Below are 21,402 nucleotides of genomic sequence, written 5' to 3' on the forward strand. Positions count from 1 at the left end.
ACCTTTCTCTAACGATCAGTGATGTTGAGCTTTTTTTCATATGCTCATTGGCTGCATAAATGTCTTCTTTTGAGAAACAAACAATGCCCAGTTTTTGATGGGGTTGTTTGTTTCTTTCATGTAAATTTGTTTTAGTTCCTTGTAAATTCTGGATATCAGACCTTTGTCAGATGGGTAGAGTGCAAAAATGTTCTCCCATTCTGTAGGCTGCCTAATGTTTTAACTTTGATTATAGTTTATTTTGCTGTGCACCAGCTCTTTAGTTTAATAAGATCCTATTTGTGAATTCTGGCTTTTGTAGCAACTACTTTTGGCATTTTTGTCATGAAGGCTTTGCCCATGCTTACTTCCTAAATGGTATTGCCTGGGGCTTCTTCTAGGGCTTTTATGGTTTTGGGTTTTACATTTAAGTCTTTAATCAATCTTGAGCTAATTTTTGTATAAGGTGTAAGGAAGGGGTCCAGTTTCAGTTTTCTGCATATGGCTAGCCAGTTTTCCCAGTACCATTTATTGAATAGCAGATGCTTTCTAAAAAGTCAAGAAACAATACATGCTGGAGAATTAGGAACGCTTTTACACTGTTGGTGAGAATGTAAATTAGTTCAACCATTGTGGGAAACAGTATGACAATTTCTCAAGAAGCTAGAACCAGAAATACCATTTGACCTGAGTATATAATCAAATACCATTGCTGGGTATGTAACCAAAGCAGTATACATCATTCTGCTCTAAAGACACATGCAAACTTATGCTTATTGCAGTACTATTTACAATAGCAAAGTCATGGAACCAACCATAATGCCTAACAATGATAGACTGGATAAAAAAATGTACATATACACCATGGAATACTATGCAGCCATAAAAAGGAATGAGATCTTGTCCTTTTCAGGAACATGGATGAAGCTAGAAGCCATCATCTGCAGCAAATGCAGGAACAGAAAACCAAACACCACATGTTATCACTCATAAGTAGGAGCTGAACAATGAGATCACATAGACACACAGATGGGAACAACAGGTACCAGGGCCTGTTGGGGCTGGGGAGGGGCAGAGGTGGAAACTTAGAAAAAATAATAATAAAGTTAGTTTAAGACTTTTACACTGCCAGTATAGCAAATTTGGTGAAATTAATACTTTTTTAAAGGGTCCAAATGAAATAATTTTCTAACGTGTATATCTGAAATTTATAATAAAATCAACTTCATAGTTGAAAAATTCTGAAAAAAGTTTACTTACATCAAACTAATAGCATTTTCTTTGGTCTGTGATATTGGTAGGCAATTGAAATGTCATAAAGAATTTAAGTAAGAGTTTTAAAAAAGACATACTTATTTTCCAGGCTAGACTGTGTCTTGTGAAATAGACTTCAGAATCCATAAAAAAAAAAGTTCTACAAATCTTGGATCTATAAATTTCAAGGAGATCTCCAATTGAAAGACATGTTTCCTTAACATTAAATTGGATAAATACATAGAAGGAAATGTAAACATTTTAGTAAAAACTAGTGTTCAAACCCTCCTTCATAAAATGAATTTATCATGAAAAAAAGAATGTGGTATCTAATATGCACATTACTAGATAACCTCCAAAATAAATGAGGAGTGAAACTAAAACTGACAGCCAAATGATAATTTCAAATGAACATTTAGTCTCATTGACACAAAAACACTAGGAGAAAAGAAAACATGCACAATAATATTTATTTCAGTATTATTTATAGCAAGAGAGTAACTGGAATCTACCTGAATATCCAACAAGAAGAGAATTTAAGTAGCAGATGCATCATCATCAAGTAAAACAACAAAAACATTACAACTGAGGAAAAAGTTATTAAAATATTACTTTAGGTCATATCGGTACGTGTATGTTATCTATACGTCTGTGTATAGAGAGAATTTGTAAATAATTAGTCATTAAAAATGCTAAAAATACTTATTCTAGGTGTTGTGATATAAGATAATTTTACTTCCTTGCCATATATATCTATATTGTAATATGCATGAAACATTTTAAATAATAAAACAAATTTCCCTTTTCAAAATATAAAATTAAATAAAAAATGCAAACCAAAACCCAAATATATATCATTTAGTTATTCTGAATTAGACTATCCTGTTGATAAAATTCACGTATGAAGCGTTATTATGAAAAGTAAAGGAACCATAGCAAACAATGTAAGGAAAAACAAAAGTTCAATACAGGAACTTAGTAATGTAGCCTCAGCCACTTTTCCCAGAACACTTATGAACTGTCTTAAAAGTAGGAAAACAGATGGTAAAAGTGTGAGAACAGCTTTGGCAGAGGAGGTGGAAGTCAGGGGGTGAATATGTTCAGCAGAAGAACAAAGCATTTGAAAGTAATAGGGTTAACATGCAGAACATAATTCATATGAAAGGACATGTTGCTCACAAACCCAAGATGAACTCAAAGATTGGTAATGCTAAAAAAAAACTAATATAAGTTTGTAATGTATTAACAAATAATAAATAAAACAGGAGGGTAAATTATACAACTCCCCTGACCATAATATACAGTGAAATCTGAATACTAGATATGATACTAAGCCCATATTTCAAGACGAACATAAAATATGTAATACACATCCAAAAACTAGGTGACCAAAATATGAAAGCATATGAGTCTTGCCAGTATGATAGAAAGACTTTTCAGTATTTGAATCTTTTCAAAATATTGGAAATATTTAATCCCAGGTTAGACAACCAACTATCAAGGATGTTAGAGAGAAGACTGATAACTAACTCTTTGAAAGAATGGACATTAAGGGCCCTTGCACCAGACGTAACATTGGCTGTGACAGAGTGGGCTTTAATTAACATTCATTCTCCCCCTTCCATGGCACAGAGTCAAATGCAAAAAAGTCACTCTTCAGTCAACTACATTTCTCAGTCTTTGTGTCAAGGTATGATGATATAACTGGTTCTCACATGGGATCTGAGTATGAAGTACAAGTAAAAGTGATGTTTGTTGTTTGTTGGCCAATAATTTTTAAAAATATATATGCCTTCTCCAAGCTCTCTTTCACTTTCTGAAAGCTGGATGCAAAGATTCAGGTCTTAGGACAACACAAAATCACAGAATGCAGGGGGCTTGTACATATAACATCTATCATGTTATGGAGTGTGTGTGTGTGTCTGTGTGTGTCTGTGTGTGTATGTTTGTGTATGTGAATCATTATATGGAGAAAAAGTTCACAATGACCAAAAACACCAGTATTGGTTTCCAGTATTAGACTCCAGTAAACAAACAAACAAACAAAAAATACCTTTAAATGTTTGAGATTTGTTAGAGAACTTAGTTCTACTTTATTCTAAAACAATAAGAAGAAAAGGTCTACATTAAAATACTTATTCCTATTGATCATTAAATATTTAAGAGCTATTGTCAAAATTCCATTTTTTCCTTTAATAGTTGTTACCCTGAGGAAGAAATAATATTTAAAATTTGAATTTCACTTAAACACACTGTTTGCTATATTAGGCTTTGATTTTAACTAGAATCCAAATACTATAAAATAGGAGCCTGTTCATGTGCTTCTTACCTGTGTCTCTATCACTAGATGTTAAAAACAAATGATCATTTCAACAATTTTTAAACTGGAAACAGATACATGAGTTTGGATACATCGATGAACTGTAAGCATCAGCAGGCAATGAGTTAATACTGACGGCTCATCTTTCAATGTAATTTATAAACTACATGCTGCAGGTGTGCTTCCTTTGCTAACATCTTTAAATCATTTACTACACATTGTATGTACATCACAGTTTGCCATTCACACATCATATATTAAGAGTAAAATTAGTTTAATATTCTTCAGGTTTTCCACATTATAACATTTTCATAACAGTTTTGATTCCTGAAAGGGATTTAAAAATAAAGCAAAGCCGCACAAAATATCTGCAGACTTATCATGTCAGAAGCTCTAATTAAATAAATCTCTTAGCTTAATTAGCCTCATTATTTTAAAATAGAGCCTGCGCCCATAAAGGCGACTTCTGTTTTTCATTAACTAATACTGCACTGACAATGGGAACTAAACAGAACATTGTATTCAAAATGAAACCATAAATGTTTTTTAATTACCATAATCTGATTTTTCAAATGTATATCCTCTATAATTATGGCCAAATATTCTTAGTGATATTACATAGAAGTTAATTGTAGGAAACTTCGTTCCCCTTAATGTTTTCAAATAATATAATTTTACTCTGCTAACACCCACCAAATGCCCTTTTACCCTTAGAAGGATTCCATGATGTCTCATTTTATGATTTTCAGGTCTCGCTAGTGTACTTTTTATTTATAAATCACCACATTTTAAAAATAATTCTGATATGATTGTAGAATAATTTGTTACATGAACCATTCTAAAAACACTGACATCTCCATCAGTAGTCCTCAATCATTTTTACTGTACAACACACTATCAATAAAATTGCTGAGCATCATTTCATTAATTCAGCAGCATTCACTGACCTAGCAAGTCCTGTGCTTAGTGTGAGAGCTACAGAGGAAAACATGGCATGGTTCTTGCCCTTGGTGAGCACATAGAAAGGACTGATAAGGGAATGGTAATATCAACGGTAATGCTTTGGCTGTTGTGAGAGAAGTATGTGGGAGAGTACTCAGAAGACACTCCTAAGCCAGAGTGGAACTGGGCTACAGGGCACAATACCCATAAGGATTTTGGATTAACTGTTATCCAAAAAGTTGTTTTCCTGAAGGCCCTGGAGGCCAGAAGCAAGTTAAAAAAGTGTGGGTTCTGAGAAGCAGGAAACCTAATTTCCCAGAAGAAGGAGAAGAATGTTCAAAGGCCCAGAGGAAGGGAGACTGAAGAGTGTATAAGCTACTTCAAGTAGTTCAGCAGAGCTGGTGTAAGGGGCTGGTGAGGTGGAGTAGGCAAAAGTTAGATTACTAAGAATCTAAAGATTAGATTCTTTTACTCATGTATCCATTCATTCATTTAACAAATGACTATTGTTTCCCACTTTGTGCCAGGCTCCGGGGATTCAGGCAATGATCCCTGCTGTCATGGAATATCCTCTCTAGTATTCATGGAAAATCACAGAAAACAAATAAATGAGTAATATTAGGTAGAATATGTAAAAGAGAAACAGGTTCTAAAGAAAAGAAAAAAAAGTAAAAGAACGCTATTAAGGGAGTCTTATGAGGAGATTACAATTTTAAGTAGGAAGCTTCATATTATCTGAGGAAGTGCACCTTATGTTATCTGAAGGAAGAGAATCCTGGACGCAAAGAAATGCCCTTATGAAGGACCTAAGCTGGGTGTGTCTGGTATGATCGAGGAACAGAGAGGGGCGAATCTGGCTGGAGCAGAATGGGTGTGGGATGAGTAGTGGGTGGTGAAGTCATAAGGCGGTCGTAAGTACTTTGGCACTCAGAGCAGAGTCGTATCAAAATGTGACTTATATTTTACACAAATAGCTTCTACATTAAGAATCTATCAAAAGGGAACAAAGGCAGAATTAGTGGGAGTAATTAATTAGGAGGCTATTGCAGCACTCCAGGTGTGAGAAGGTGGCTTGTACAAATATGGTGGCATTGAGAAGTGATTATGTGCTAGGTTTATCTTGAAAGTAGAAATGAGAGAATTTTCTAAGGCATTTGTATATGCTGCAGAAAAGTAAAGAAATGACTCTAAAGCTTTTAGTACAAGCAACTTCTAGGATGTAATTGTTATCAGCTAAAATGTGGAAGGCTGTGAGTACAGCAGGGTTTGGGGGAAGGATAGAGTTTTCAGTCACTGAGATGTGGAAGAGCACTGAAAAAGCTAATTGGAACACAGTGAGTCTGAAATGTCTGGACATCAAAGTAGGAAAGTTAAATACGCAGTTGGAATTTGGGGGAATGGTTTCCTATGGTCACTGAGTTACACAGAGATTAAAAAGCATAGTAAGTAGTCAGTCCTGAGGGTCTCAAAGCAGAGTGGCAAATATGAGAAAACCTCTGTTTCTTCATATATAAGGTGAGAATAATAAGATGAAGTATATACTGAAAAAAAAACACATATAAGAAAACTAGTCTAATGACAGAAATAGCAGGAACTCCAAAATAAACAATCTTTTCACAGATTAAAAGTTCCCTAAGGATACTGAATGTTCCTGTGCCTCTCTATATATTTGCTAATAGCAATGTGACTGGTACACGCTAAGTAATAAAGACACAGTGAAATACTCATAATTATATTTCATTAAATAGTTTTATAAAGAATTATCACAGATTATTAAATAAAAGCTCACTTATTAATCTTTAACATTAAATAAATCTAGACACCTTTAAATAAATGCAAACTTTTCAACAAATACAGAATCATTTGTACTACCTAAACAAGCTGAGGGGTAACCAATTCATTTAGATGCAGATTCTGAGCTCACTTTCATTTTACTTTTATCTTTTCGTTTTTTAATTTTCTTAAGGCAGACTTGCACATGAAGAAATAATTGTACAGATGTTAGTCATCAAATTTAAATTTTCAGCTTTGAAAATCATTGTATATTTAGTAGGCTGGACAAGGGTCCAGGATGATGATGAGATAAATAATATACATACAATTACACACCAGTACCTTTCCCTACTGCTTCCAGCAAAAGGCAGAGCCTAAAAACGAAAATCCACAAATGACTAGAAATATAATTTAATAAGAGCAACACGATTATGAGCACAAAATAACTCAAGTTAATACATCAGTGTCATTTAACTCAAATAAGATAAAGAACTGCACAGGTTAAAACTGAGTCTTGAGATAGTTATCCTTCCCAATATATGATGGAGTGTTTCCATTGAAGGTTAATAACTACTTATTATTATGAAAATATAAAACTGGCATGCAGTAGAGTAAACCTTTTGGGAGTATCTGAAAATCAAGAACAGAAAGATATTGGGGTCTTTAAAGAGACACCCATTTTAAAACAAAAACTACTTAATGCACTTTGGCTAGCAATAAAATTTTATGCCTAACAGTCCAATATTAGCATCAAACAGAAAAATAATAAAAGATACCTATAAAGAACCTACAAGAATTATGAAGTGCCTGTAAATCAGATCAATTTTATTTATGACAAACAACTAAAACATCCTTAAAAATGAAGCTCTACACAACATGCTTTAAATTTAAAATGTGATACAACTCAAAATAATCAAAATAATATTGCTGAAGGTCAGGAAAAGGTACCTTACCATTCATTTCCTTGTGAAGGATTTTCTAGTAGTACTCGGATTATGTATAATAAGCAGCTTAGTAATTTGAGAGAAAAATTGAACAGGCGTATCCTTAGACCTTTAAACAAACAATAAAAGTTTTATTTTCATTTGAACTTAGTTCACAAAAGACTAAAAAGAATTGTCAAAAATATCAACTTTAAATACAACACTTAAATTGTATTTAGAAGCTACACTACTATAATTGTCTAAACTCTCTGAAGTTCTTGGTAACTGAATTTTAATTACCTGAATATTGAAACAAAAAGTGAGCTTGACAGAATACTTGAACTGCAAATGAGAGTGCATATTTTATACCGAGACTAAATCTAGATTTGAACATTCAGAAGCCAAAAAATGTATGTCCAATCAAGGTTGATTAAAGTATGTTTATAAGTTTAAGCATTTTATATATCCGTAAGTTTTGGGATAAAGTTTAACTGGGTAGAAAATCTAGCTGCTTACAAATTCACAAGCCAAGTTATAAAACTCATACCTTCACAGAATCTTGTGGATGTGATTATAAACAAATTAATTATATTTGTATAGTTCTCTGTTGTATATTTAATATTAGCTATATAATTATAACACATACCAATTATATAATTATATATTATGTATTCATTATATAATTATATATTAAATAAGTATAGAGAAATCTTAATAGCATACACTGAGAAATACACACACAATCTCTCCATCTCTCTCACACACACATACATTTAAAGTTCAATAAATTAAATTCTATTTTTAGCTATTTAAAATACCCATGAAATCTTAAACTTTTGTGGGAATTAAAACTGCCATGTATGTATCTTCTAAACTGTGTAGGTCACAATTATGCAGCCTGTAATATTCAACGATGATGAAGAAGAGTATTTAAGATTAAGCAAAATATGCATAAAGTCTGATTAATATGAGCATTATCTTTCCTGTAATTACCTGTGATATCTGATTCATGCATTATGAGTAAAATTTTGATAAATACTTCCTTATAATTATTACTTAATAAAATCTAGAAATGAAATGTCACCTTTTTTGTCCTACTCTGCCGTTGTGAGTGTACTTGTGGTAACATTTCTTACCAGTTAAAAGGTCAGTGCTTATCAATTGTGAAATTTTTCCTAGGTTTTCCAATTAAAATGCTGAATACATTTTATGGATTCACTTCTTTATAAAATCTTTCAAATTATTAATGAAATTGTGCCGGTTTTATAGAAATGGGCCTCCTCATAACTGCTTAGTTGCATTTGACTATGGGTGAAGGATTCAAACAATGCATCCACCTTTTTTGGCCTGGAAAGATAGGACTCTTAGTACGGAAATAAGGGAAACTATTCAGATGATGTGACCCCTTTAGGTAATATCTATTTGTGGGGCTTCCTTGGATAGTCTGAACAATCATGGTAGGAAAGCGTTAGCTACTAACAGTCTCTACCTTGAGGCCAGTCTGTCATTAAGATTATCTGAGCAGTATGACTTAAATATTGAAATATTCTCTATCACCAGTATTTGGATAGCTTCCCACAAGTCAAGTTTCTCTCTTTGAATCCTACCTACAGAGGCACAACTTAATTTTGACAGGAGGATTTCGCGGTCAAATTCACAGAGCTTAACGTCTACATCAACTAATGCAGGCCTTTCCATTCCTTGTGATATTTTAAGCAATGACCATGAAAAAAATTGCACATTGGCTTATTACATATGACTTTTTAAACATATGTGGCATTTTGGGAAGCAACAAGTATCAGAGGCACTCCTAACATTGAATAGGCTCAGGAGGACAGTGACTATGCCAATTTTGTATTCTTGAAGTTCTACTTTGTTACTTTCTTACATTTGTATGATGATAAGAATCACTGGGATGTTAAACTCTGAGATCTACCCTACACTTCCTGGCTCAAAATCTCCAGACTAAGAAAGATAGGAATCTGTATATTTCAGTGCAATCTAGATGTTTCTTATTATTTGGAATGATTAGGAAATATTAAACGTTCCCTTCCCTAAATCAGACAATTGTTTCCCATTGTGGTCTACCAGAGCTTTTTGAAACTACAATATTTAGAGTTAAAATGGAGGGACCGTCATTTAAATTGTTTTCCTCAATGTTTCTACTAATCCAGATAGTCCACTCAGAAGTCGACTTATTGACATGGAATTTGGAGAACTGAAGATGTTCAAGAGGCATTAATATCACTATACGTAGTGTCTATATTTTTCTAAAACGTTACCACCTGCTGGAAAAAAATAACTAATTTTTTTCCTCTAAAAAGTATTTTGCAAAAGATTACACAGTTTAAATATTTTGAAGTAAATATATGTACGAACAGAGAGGAGGAATGAAATGAATAACTTACTTGATCTCTGGTTTTTTATGAAAAATAATTTTAGTCTTTCTTTAAATGTATTTTCATTCATATAGAATTCAACTTGTACTCTGCAAACAGAAAATAAAAACATGTAAATGTATGTAAGCCATCATATATTTATTTTCATGAAGAGCAGCAAATATCATTCATCTGTAGTTCTCTAATTAACTTAAAGAATAATACAATTTTAAAATAAATTATTTGATTTAATGCATTACATATTTTAGTAAATTCCCTGCCATGGAAAATGAGAACTGAGTAAAGTACTGATTTAGAGAGGAGCAGTTACTTTCTACTTTTAAAGATATAATCTTTTTAAATATTATACACAGTCAATTCAATTATTTGTATTAATGAATGTAATGAGTGGTATGGATTATTCAAAACAGCAATAATGCAAAAGTCTTTAATATGTGTCTTTGAAAGGGTTTTGAATCAGTGCTTTCCCCATTTTTTTCCCTGTGTAAGAATTAGCTGATGCTTGAAAAATTCAGTTTGGGCACCACCATGCCAGATCTACTTATTCAGAATTTTAAAAGGCAGGGCTTAATAATCAATTCCTCACTACATCCAGAGCTTATTTAGAACACCATACTCTATAACACTTTACCTTCTTACTTATGGATCAACCAAGAAGTAGTAGTGGCAAATAGAATTGTTAAAGTTACCACAGAGATTATACAGCAAACAACTAAATTAATAGACTGCATGTTATATATTTGATCCACTATACAAAAATATCAACAGTCTAAAATAATAATATTACTTTAATAAATAGTCTAAATTCTAGCAGTCTTCCTTTGATAAGGCATAATTAATACTTTCAAAATACTAAGTGAAACGAGAAATCTTGTTCGGTGCAAGGTAACTTATAAATAATACTCAATTTCCTTAATCATTCTGAAATATATTTATTATGAATTAGAATTTCAAAACAGCTAAGAATGGATTTTAATGTTTACACAAAACAAATATTTAATTTCATTTTTTCTAATATGGTAACATTTTGAAATTGTAATTCATGTAAGCCAGATAAGGTTTGGGGTCATTTTTTGGGGAATGAGATTTTGATTTTGTTTTTTGCAAGAGTAGATACCTTAGAGAAAACTAGCAGAAAAAAAAAAAAAATTGACATTACAAAGCTGCTCATGCATTTGAGAAATATTTCGCTACTATATTATCTTATAAACTCTCTATTACCCTGCTTATTCAAGGAAAACCATGAATAGTTTAAAAGCAGTTTCTTGTGTTACAAAAGCAACAGGGCATTTAAAAAAATTATTATACTTTAAGTTCTGGGATACATGTGCAGTACGTGCAGGTTTGTTACACAGGTATACACGTGCCATGTGTGTGGTGTGCTGCATCCATCGACCCGTCGTCTACATTAGGTATTTCTCGTAATGCTATTCCTTCCCCAGGCTCCAGTTGTGTGATGTTCCCCTCACCAGAGCATTTTTAAAATTAATTACCAATCAAGTTGTATGTGTTGTGTCTTCTAAAATACTTGAATGTTCTTTTATATCTTCTCTCTAAAGAATATATTTCTATTTATATTTCCTTGTTATCATATTCTCACTTACTTTGTTTTTTCTTCACCTTATACATTAAATGAAATTGTTTTAAAGTAAGCAAGATTCTCTTTAGTCGATAACTTCTCCAGACTAGAAGTTGCCACTAAAATGGCAATGATACCTTTTAGCAGAACATTTCCATCTACAAATCTACATACATATACATCCTACAAAAGCCCAGGCACACACATACAGAAACAAAACTTCATCGGTGTCTTGGAAATGCATTATTGGATCTGTTTCCCTTGTTTATCAAATGAAAAGTCAGTTCATTTTAAATATAGTAACTGTAAATAGTGAGATAAAGCTAAATTAGTTGAAATTTGTTATGGCTACATAAGCAAATTTGAGAGGACATACGGCTATTACATAAATAATTCAGCAAAGGCCATGCAGATTTGCTTCCTAGAATTACCAAATTTATAAGAATGATTCCATTTTTCAGATAATATTGGAGTTCAGTACTGGGTATGTAACAGAGGAGCCATTTTTGTTGTTGTTGTTTTTTTTTGAGATGGAGTCTTGCTCTGTTGTCCAGGCTGGAGTGCAGTGGCGCAATCTCGGCTCACTGCAAGCTCTGCCTCCCGGGTTCACGCCAGTCTCCTGCCTCAGCCTCCGGAGTAGCTGGGACTACAGGCACCCGCCACTATGCTCGGCTAATTTTTTTTTTTATATATATATATTTTTAGTAGAGACAGGGTTTCACCGTGTTAGTCGGGATGGTCTCCATCTCCTGACCTCATGATCCGCCTGCCTCAGCCTCCCAAAATGCTGGGATCACAGGTGCAGAGGAGCATTTTTAACTAAAATGAGATCATCTAAAGCCTTAACTAAAATAATGAGGAATCTGGAAAACATATGACATATGGAAAGGTAGAAGAAACTAGAAAGAATTCATAATTATGAAGAGTTAGGAGTCACAATTGTCTTTAAATATTTCAGTGACCAACATTATTAAAATGGAATGACACATAATGTGATTCTCTATTAAATAGAACTAATAATAGATAAATACACAAATTATGAATGAGAATTATCCAACTTTGCAATGGCCATCAGTGTGGAGAGCTCTCCAGTAAGCCACTGGCTTTCTCTTTCCTGAGAGCAAAGGCAATTTTGCATGGTGTGAAGTCTCTCATTAAATAATTTCCTAATCCCAATCTAATTATCAAATTATGGGAAGTAAAACTCTTAATGAGTCTGGCGATCTGAGTCAATATAATCATTGAGAAACATGGATTATATTAAAACATGAAATTATACAACTTTTTTTTAAAGCCAAAAGGCAACCAAAATGTTTTTTGATACATGACTTATTTTGGGCACACAAAAAAAAAAAAAAAAAAAAAAAAAAAAATGTCCTTTAGTCTTACTGGTTACGATATAAAGTAAAGCTTTTAAAAAAATTTTTTTGATTCAATGTATTAAATTGCTCTTTCCAGCAGCAAGGCATGTTAATGATAGCATATACTTTTGAGACCTTCCTCAGCACCAGTTTTTTAGCACCCAGGTATTTAGTTCAGAGTTTAGTGTTTACCCTTCCCAATGTTTTTCATGATTTTAACTGGTTTTAAATATAATCTCACTGCTTCCTTTTTCAAGTTTAAACACTGTTTCATCTCCTCCCTCCATTCCTTCCTCCCTCCTTTCCTTCCTTTAATCTTGCCTCCCTCTCTTCTTTCTTTTCTTCTGACCTCCCTACCTCCATCTAACTTTATCTGAATTTACTTACATCTAGTAGACTATGTTAGTGTACTCTTTAGTGTACTCTTACACTGAGTTCGTGTACTCTTTCTGGACCTTCCCCAGAACCACAGAGTTTTGAATTAGGGCAAATCTGCTCTCATCAGTTTTTTAGATGTCATTTTTGTCAAAGGCTTATACAAAAGCTAAAATTTAAGGTAATTTTGTTACATTTATTCAAATACAATAATAACAATTGTATTGGATTTAAAAAGATACTGGAATTCTAATCATTGTTAGGTGGTATCTTCTTTTGAAATATGTTCTCCTATTTAATAGTTATTTTTATGTTGATCAACAACATTTTATTTGGGTAGATCTTACATATTCTTTGCGACACTTATTCCTGTCTATTTTATAATTTTAGTTGCTTTTTAAAACTGTTTTGTTCCAATCTTTTAACTTTTTGGTTTTGATATTGGAAATGGCTACCATGTTGATCTCTCTTACATGTGATTTTTTTTCACATTTATTACTTGGGTTTGCTAGACAGACAGTCATGGATATGTTCTTTAAGACCTCACAATGTCATCCATAGCTTCTTTGTGACTTTAAGAGAAATGATAGATAACAAATCCAATTTTACCATCGACTAACTGATGTAAACAAGAGTTAAGTTTCTACTGGCCACAAAAATGTCACCAAACTTCTAAATAAAGACCCAAATACTTTTTATATTAAAGGTTGAAATAAATATGAACTATACATACATTCAAGAAAGATTAATGAAAACAAGCAAGGTTATTTACCCACTTGTTCCAGTTCAGGGTGGTAGGTGGCCAGAGCCCATCCTGGCAGCTCAAGGAGCCAGGCAGGATGCCATCTGGACAGGACACCATCACATTGCAAGACACACTCAAACATCAACACTCATGCTAGGATCATTTAGACACACTAATTCACCTAACTTGCACATGTTTGGCACATGGGAGGAAACTGCAGTAACTGAAGAAAACCCACGCAGACATGGACAGAATGTGCAAACTCCACACAGACAGTCACCACCCCAACCAGGAATAGATTTTTCTCTCAACAATGTTATAACAAAGCAATATTGAATGAAATGGCATTATTTGAGGAACTACTGTATTTATAGTTCATTTTTTATGCCTTACTATATTGACTAGCATTTTTGGGGAAAAAAAAAGTCAAATAATTGTGGTGTCCCTTTCTTATAAGAGGATGCCTCTAGTGTTTTAAGCAGTAATTAATTACACTTGGCCCTTTGTATCCATTAAGTTCCACATTCATGTATTCAACCAGTTGAGGATAGGAAATATTTGGGAAAAACCAAGAACAACATCTGTACTGAACATGTACAGACTTGTTTTTCTTGTCATTATTCCTTATGCAATACAGTATAGCAACTATTTACATAACGTTTATATTTTATTAGGTATTATAAGTAATCTAGAGATAATTTAAATTATGCTGGATGATGTGCATAGATTATTATGCAAATCTTATGCTATTTTATATGAGGTACTTAAGCATTGTGGATTTTTGTATTCACAGAAGTCTTGGAACCAATCCCCATGATTACTGAGGAACAATTGTATTTTGTTGAACTTGGGATTGCTTAAATATCTACACTTTACTAAAAATTATATCAGTAATGGATGGGTATTGATTGTTATAAAAAACCTATATTGAATCTATCAAGTTAATAGTATATTGTTGCTTTTCTTTTCATGTACTGATTTGGTGAATTACTTCAACAGCTTTTCTATGATGCAATTGTTTTGTCTATCCTGGAATAAGTTGTTTTGTGATGGTAAACTATTCAGGTAATTTGCTGCTGGATTCAATTTCCTATACTTTTCAGGAGTTTTCTTCTACAGTCATAATGGTGTGATGTCTTTTAAGATTATTCTAGTATCTTCAAATATGAATTGAAAACTCCAGATTTTCTATAGTCTGAAACAATTTAGATACTGCAGAGATGTTTTTTGCAACTGTCATCAATTTTCCTAATGATGTCAACTACCTTAATGTTGATTTTAATTTGATACTATTTTTTCATTTTCCTTTCATTGTTTTGTTCTGATACTTGAATTCAATGTAAAATTCCCCAGGAGTCTTGTTAAAATGCAGTTTCCCTGATTCACTCTTGAAATTCTTCTTTAGTAAATTTAAAGTAGGCCTCATCATTTTAATAATAAGAAAAATAATTCTGATCCAGGTTGTCAATGCACCATTCTTTCAGAAACACTAGTTTGCTTTTTTCTAGTGCTAATGCCTTGACACCTATTTAGGATGTCAAACTTTTGTGGATAGTCTTTTTAAATCTTATAGTAGATATAGATCATTATCAGAGGAAGGTTCTTCCTCTGTATCTACTTGGTACCTGCTATTTCCCTCCTCTTTCTTTCTGATTCTGCAATATTGGTCATGGAGTCATATATGAGATTTTTATTACTGTACTCATCTCAGACAAGGGATTTTCTGCCTCGACCTTCTGGTCTCAGCAGGCAGATTCAATGGATGCACAGAAGTCCTGTTCTCTATTTATTTGATGTTTGTTGTCCTTTGGAAAATGTACATCTGAATGGCGAGTTAATATACATAGCTCCCAGTACAACTACCATGCCTAAGAACTTTTCACCTGGAGTTATTTCTGTGCTTCTAGATTGTGGCATCCCGTTAATTCCATGTTTGGTGATCTGACTTTGATCAGTAAAGAGAAAGTATACTGCCAAAGTTCCCTCACTCTGTTTTCACTACTAACAAAAATAAAAATTATACCTTTCCAAATGTACCACATTATTCTAAGTTTAATCCTATTTTCTCTAAGGTCATTGTGATGGGATGAATTATGTCCCTCTAAAAAAAAAAAAAAGTCCTAGCTCTCACGACCGCAGAATTCGAACTTATTTGGGAATGACGTCATTGCAGACATAGCTAGTTAAATTAATATGAGGGTATACTATAATAGGATGAATGCTAAATCGAATATGACAGGTGTCTTTATAAGAAAAGAAAAACTTGCACACAGACACATATGCAGAAGGAAGATGTTCATATGAAGACAAAGGCAGAGATTGAGTTATACTTTCAAAACTCAAGGAACACCTGGGACTACTAGAACCTAGAAAAGGCAAGGAAAGATCCTCTCCTAGAGCCTTAGTAAAGCGCATGACCCTGCCTACACCCTATGTTCAAATTTCTGGTCTCCATTACTGTCAGTCAATCAAATTCTGTTGTTTTCAAGCATTACGTTTGTGGTGCTTCATTGTGGCAATCCTAATACAGTCATTTTCTATAATGGTGACGGTACCAGTTCTCAGTCACACCACGTTAATTCATTAGAATGTAAACTCCATGAGGGCAAGGGCCATGTTGAGTTTTGCCCATGCTTGTATCATTTGCATCGCACATATTAGTTAGGACCTACTGGTAATTAAAGATTCAGAAATAAATTCCTGAATGAAGGTATAGTGTGGTAGCCAGTTTTTTCTTTGTTACAAACCATGAGGACTCTGAACCAATAGTATGATGGGAGAGATAAAATCGTCTTACTTTTCTTTTTTTTTTTTTTGAAAGAGTCTTACTCTGTCGCCCAGGTTGGAGTGCAGTGGCACGATCTCTGCTTACTTCTAGCTCCACCTCCTGGGTTCACGCCATCCTCCTGCCTCAGCCTCCTGAGTAGCTGGGACTACAGGAGGCGTGTAATTTTTTTTTTTTTTTAGTAGAGACGGGGTTTTACCGTGTTAGCCAGGATGGTCTCGATCTCCTGACCTTGTGATCCACCCACCTCAGCCTCCCAAAGTGCTGGGATTACAGGCGTGAGCCACCGCGCCCGGCCTCATCTTACTTTTCTTCCTCATAACGTCTGACGATGCAAAACTTGGGTTTATGGTGAGGTGAATCCTTGGGAACTCTTTCTTATTCCAACTTAATCTACCTTATGATAAATGTCATTTCCCCACAGATTTTGCAAATAGGTTATGAATTTATATTTGTGTATTTATTTGTACCTTTAGCTATGATTACAATAAATGTTTATAAAGTATACAGTTATTAATTTATTTGATTTTTACTTGAGTAGCATAGATATCAACTTCACAGAAAAAAAAACTTTGGGCCAGACATGGTGGCTCACGCCTGTAATAACAAAACTTTGGGAGGCCGAGGCGGGTGGATCACCTGAGGTCAGCAGTTCTAGACCAGCCTGGCTAAAATGGTGAAACCCCATCTCTACTGAAAACACAAAAATTAGCTGGGTGTGGTGGTGCCTGTAATCCCGGCTATGTGGGAGGCTGAGGCAGAAGAATCACTTGAACTTTGGAGGTGGAGATTGCAGTGAGCCGAGATTCTACAACTGCACTCCAGCCTGGGTGATAGAGTGAGACTCCATGAAAAAAAAAAAAAAAAAAAAAAAAGGTTGATTCAAATAATTTTAGTGACTGGCCCAAATGCATACAGCTAGGATTAGGACAGAGTTGGAACACTGATCTTTCTATTCTATTTTTGCTTCTTGCCTTCTTATCAAGTTGAGACTTTATTAGTAGTAGAATTCTAGAGCATTTGTAAAATATTATAAAAGAACATTGTAAACAACAGATCCACCCATAAATACTGGGCTATACCCATAAATAGTGGGACATGTTTGTTAAGGTCTGCCCTGTGATTATTGACTCTAACCCAGATTCCTATCCATTTCCAAATATTCATACTTAATTTCTGATAACCAACAAATGAAAGCTTGTCAAACACAACTAAAGAAAAATAGACAAATAGGAATTAATTAAATGAAGATTCTTCTGTACATCAAAGGAAACAAACAGAGTAAACAGATAATATACAGAATGCCAAAAAATATTTGCAAACTGTGCATCCAACAAACGGCTAATATCCAGAATCTACAAGGAACTCAAACAACCCAGCAAGAAAAAATATAAACTCTTTAAAAAGTGTGGAAAGGATATGAACAGACATTTTTAAAAAGAAGGCATACAAACATATGCAGCCACAAACATATGCAACCATGCTCAACAATGCTAATCATCAGAGAAGTACAAATTAAAGTCACAATGAGATCCCACCTTACACCAGTAAGAATGGTTACTATAAAAAGTCAAAAAACAACAGACATTGGAAAGTTTGCAGAGAAGAGGGTGCACAACACTACTGGCAGGAATGTAAGTTAGTACAATCTCTGTGGTAAGCAGTATGGAGATTTTGCAAAGAACTGAAAATCAAACTACCATCCAATCCAGCAATCCAATTCCTGGGTGTGTACCCAAAGGGAAAGAAGTCATTCATTATATCAAAAAGATACAAGTACTTGTATGTTTATTGCAGCACTACTACCAATAGCAAAGCAGTCTAAGTGTCCACTTAATGGATAATTGGATAAAGAAAATGTGGGGTAGATATAGATACATACACAAACACACATACAAACACAATGGAATACTACTTGGGTATAAAAAAAAGAATGAAATAATATCTTTTTCAGCAACATGAATGGAACTGTGGACCATTATTCTAAGCAAAATAACCTAGAAACAGAATGTCAAATATTGCATATCCTCACTTATAACCGGTAGCTAAACAATGGGTACACATGGACATACAGAATGAAAAACCAGAAATTGAAGACTTTGAAAGGTGGGAAAGTGGGATGGAGATAAGGGCTGAAAAATTATCTAATGGGTACAATGTTCAGTATTCAGATGATGGGCACACAAAAAGCCCAGATTTCACCACTACACAATATACCCATGCAAGAAAACTGCACTCGTTCCCCCTAAATCTATAAATATTAAAATAAAATGAAGGCTTGTAAAAAATAAATAAGTAAGCCTCCTATCCATTTTTCATTTTAAAAAGGTAGTTTTGGGCCAGGCGTGGCGGCTCACTCTTGTAATGCCAGCACTTTGGGAGGCCGCGACCAGCACATTGCCTGAGCTCAGGAGTTTGAGACCAGCCTGGGCAACACGGTGGAACCTTGTCTCTACTAAAATACAAAAAACTAGCTGGGCATAGTGGCGAGTGCCTGTAGTCCCAGACTCGGGAAGCTGAGGCAGGAGAATTGCTTGAACCCTGGAGGCAGAGGTTGCAGTGAGTTTAGATCGCACCACTGCACTCCAGCCCAGGTAACAGAGTGAGACTCCATCTCAAAAAAAAAAAAAAAAAAAAAAAAGTAGTTCATGCTCAAGTGCTTCCAATGAGTTTCTACCTGGTTTCCAAACTCTCCTCTATGTACACAGAGAAATGCAATTTAAATGTTGTTCAATTTTCCCTAAGATATTTCACAACTTCTTTTTGCAGTCTAATTATTTTCATAATTACTCAAGTGTAACATACTCAACACATTTAGTCAGTAACATAAGGAAGGAAAGATTAATTTTGATGACATTTAGTAGCATTGTCTGCATTTTTAAAGTACAATTCAAAATAATGTCAGTTTTGGAACTGGAACTCAGCTACACACACACACAGAGACACACATGTATATGCACATATATACATGTGTTTATATATATTACATATACATATACAATGTCATGTGATGTAATGGTAATGAGGAAATAAAATGGGATAAATAACAACTATCAATTTCTTTTATTAGAAATATTATCAATAGCCCCTCAATAACTGCATTGACTCTCCTTATCAGCCCTTAGTAATCATAACTTGCAGGTAACTGGAAATAGTCTTGTGGTTTCCATGGTAAAACACATTATGAAATCAGCCAAGAGTACTTTTCTATTAAAGCACTCTTTAAATGCAAAAAAAAATTCTCTTTTCAGTTAGAAAATTCACATCCTTATATTCAATGTTCATTTGCTGGGTCAACTCTCTGTACTTCCCCATTTTATTTAAAATAATTAAATCCAAGCAACCCCAATTTGATTTAAATCTAAACATGGGAAGCAAAAGATAAAGAAATTCAGAATAATTATAAAGGCATATTTTGTCATTCTTAAATAGCAAAGAGATTCCACCTCTTCATGCCCCCTCCCCATCTGTATGAGGTGGGCAGGCCTGAGCCAAGCCATTAAAAAGAGAAAAGAAAAGAAAGAAAAAAAAAGCAAAGAATGAAAGGTTTATTCATTTTTATTCTATCAAGTGTATAATAAAGAACAGGAAAAATATACAGAATTTAGGCTTGTAATAAATTATGTTTGGCAAGTATTACATATTCTTACCACTACCACCTCAGAAAAGGAAAAAAAAAAAAAAAGAGCAGATGCTCCTAAATTATTTCCAAGTTTATCTTCTTACCCCACCTCCACCCCTTCCCATTATTTATGAACACACGAAAGGCCCCAAAGGTAATATACAAACATACATAAGTACATATACATATGTAAACAAAAATATACATATGTATGATTACATACATTATAGATATACAAAGCTGTTAATCACAAAACTACTTAAAAGCTTATAATATGACTACAGGCACCTGCAACCCCACAATAAACCTAATAGCTTGCCAATCAAAAGTCTTCATAACTACAACACAAAAACCCTCTTCTCCTTTTCTCGATACATAAGAGTATAGAAAATACCATGTAATCTCTAACTCAAATGGGAATATTTCACTAGTCACTGTAAAATCTTGAAGGAAAATATAAAGATGATCTGACAGTCTAGGATTACCAGAGTCTGGCTATGTTCAACCAATGAGAGTTATCTGTATGAAACTGGAAATTACATGAACACACTAATATGCAGTGAAGGAAGCACTTTTTTTTTTTTTTTAACTTAACACTTCCCACCAAAAACATACAATTTTAAATCAACCCTCCAAATTGTCTCTTCCATTTTGCACTTAACTCGGAGAAGTCACAATTCAGTAATGGGCACAGCTCACTGGAACACATATATGTCTTTAGGATTTCTCTTAGTATGTAGTGCGCTTGCTTAAGTTAAAGTAACGCCTACAACTTTTAATAGGCAAATTGTAGTAGGTGTAATACATGTAAAGTCAAGGTGACAGAATTTGAAGGAAGAAGGGAAAACAGTCATAAATATAATTTCACTTAATAAAAACGAAAATACAAATGGGTTTTCTGGGGAAAATATGCTTTCCACAACATTTGTATGTTAATTAGTTTATTCTGTAGTATAGTGTAACAGCTAAAGAAGATGAGCACAAGCTTTGGATATGCATTTGATTACCAGGTCCGATAACTATTATTCTCTGTAAAATGCAGATATTACTTCCATGTAACAGGATTGCTATAGAAATTTAAAAAACATAGCGTATATGTGAAACATACAACAGGGCAATGACAACTCATAACTTTTATAGTGTGTTGATAATATAAAACGTTCCTAAAATAAAGGTATAATTGGAAAAACAAAAACTGGTTCATCTATTTCAATTTGATGTGTTTGATTCCTATAATAATCATTTACTTGGGAAAAATAAGCATATAATACAGTAAAGAACTTCATTATTTACTTCAGAAAATGCCTACAGATCAATTTATTGGAGATAATAAATAATCTGCTCA

General features: G+C 33.7%; 1 protein-coding gene across 1 annotated transcript in view; it reads right to left on the reverse strand.

Moving 5' to 3' along the window:
* Positions 1-6,596: 6,596 nt before the first annotated feature.
* The window catches only part of LOC108531417 (potassium channel subfamily T member 2-like), a 126,447-nt gene continuing 111,641 nt past the window's right edge, over positions 6,597-21,402 (reverse strand). The window contains exons 2-4 of the mRNA XM_017874833.1: positions 9,600-9,679; positions 7,222-7,321; positions 6,597-6,642 (exon numbers count right to left, since the gene is read on the reverse strand). Coding sequence (XP_017730322.1) covers positions 6,597-6,642; positions 7,222-7,321; positions 9,600-9,679 — 226 coding nt within the window. The remainder of the gene's footprint in view (positions 6,643-7,221; positions 7,322-9,599; positions 9,680-21,402) is intronic.

This window comes from Rhinopithecus bieti, unplaced genomic scaffold (assembly GCF_001698545.2).
Source record: "Rhinopithecus bieti isolate Rb0 unplaced genomic scaffold, ASM169854v2 scaffold_9420, whole genome shotgun sequence".
In the NCBI taxonomy this organism is placed as follows: Eukaryota; Metazoa; Chordata; class Mammalia; order Primates; family Cercopithecidae; genus Rhinopithecus; species Rhinopithecus bieti.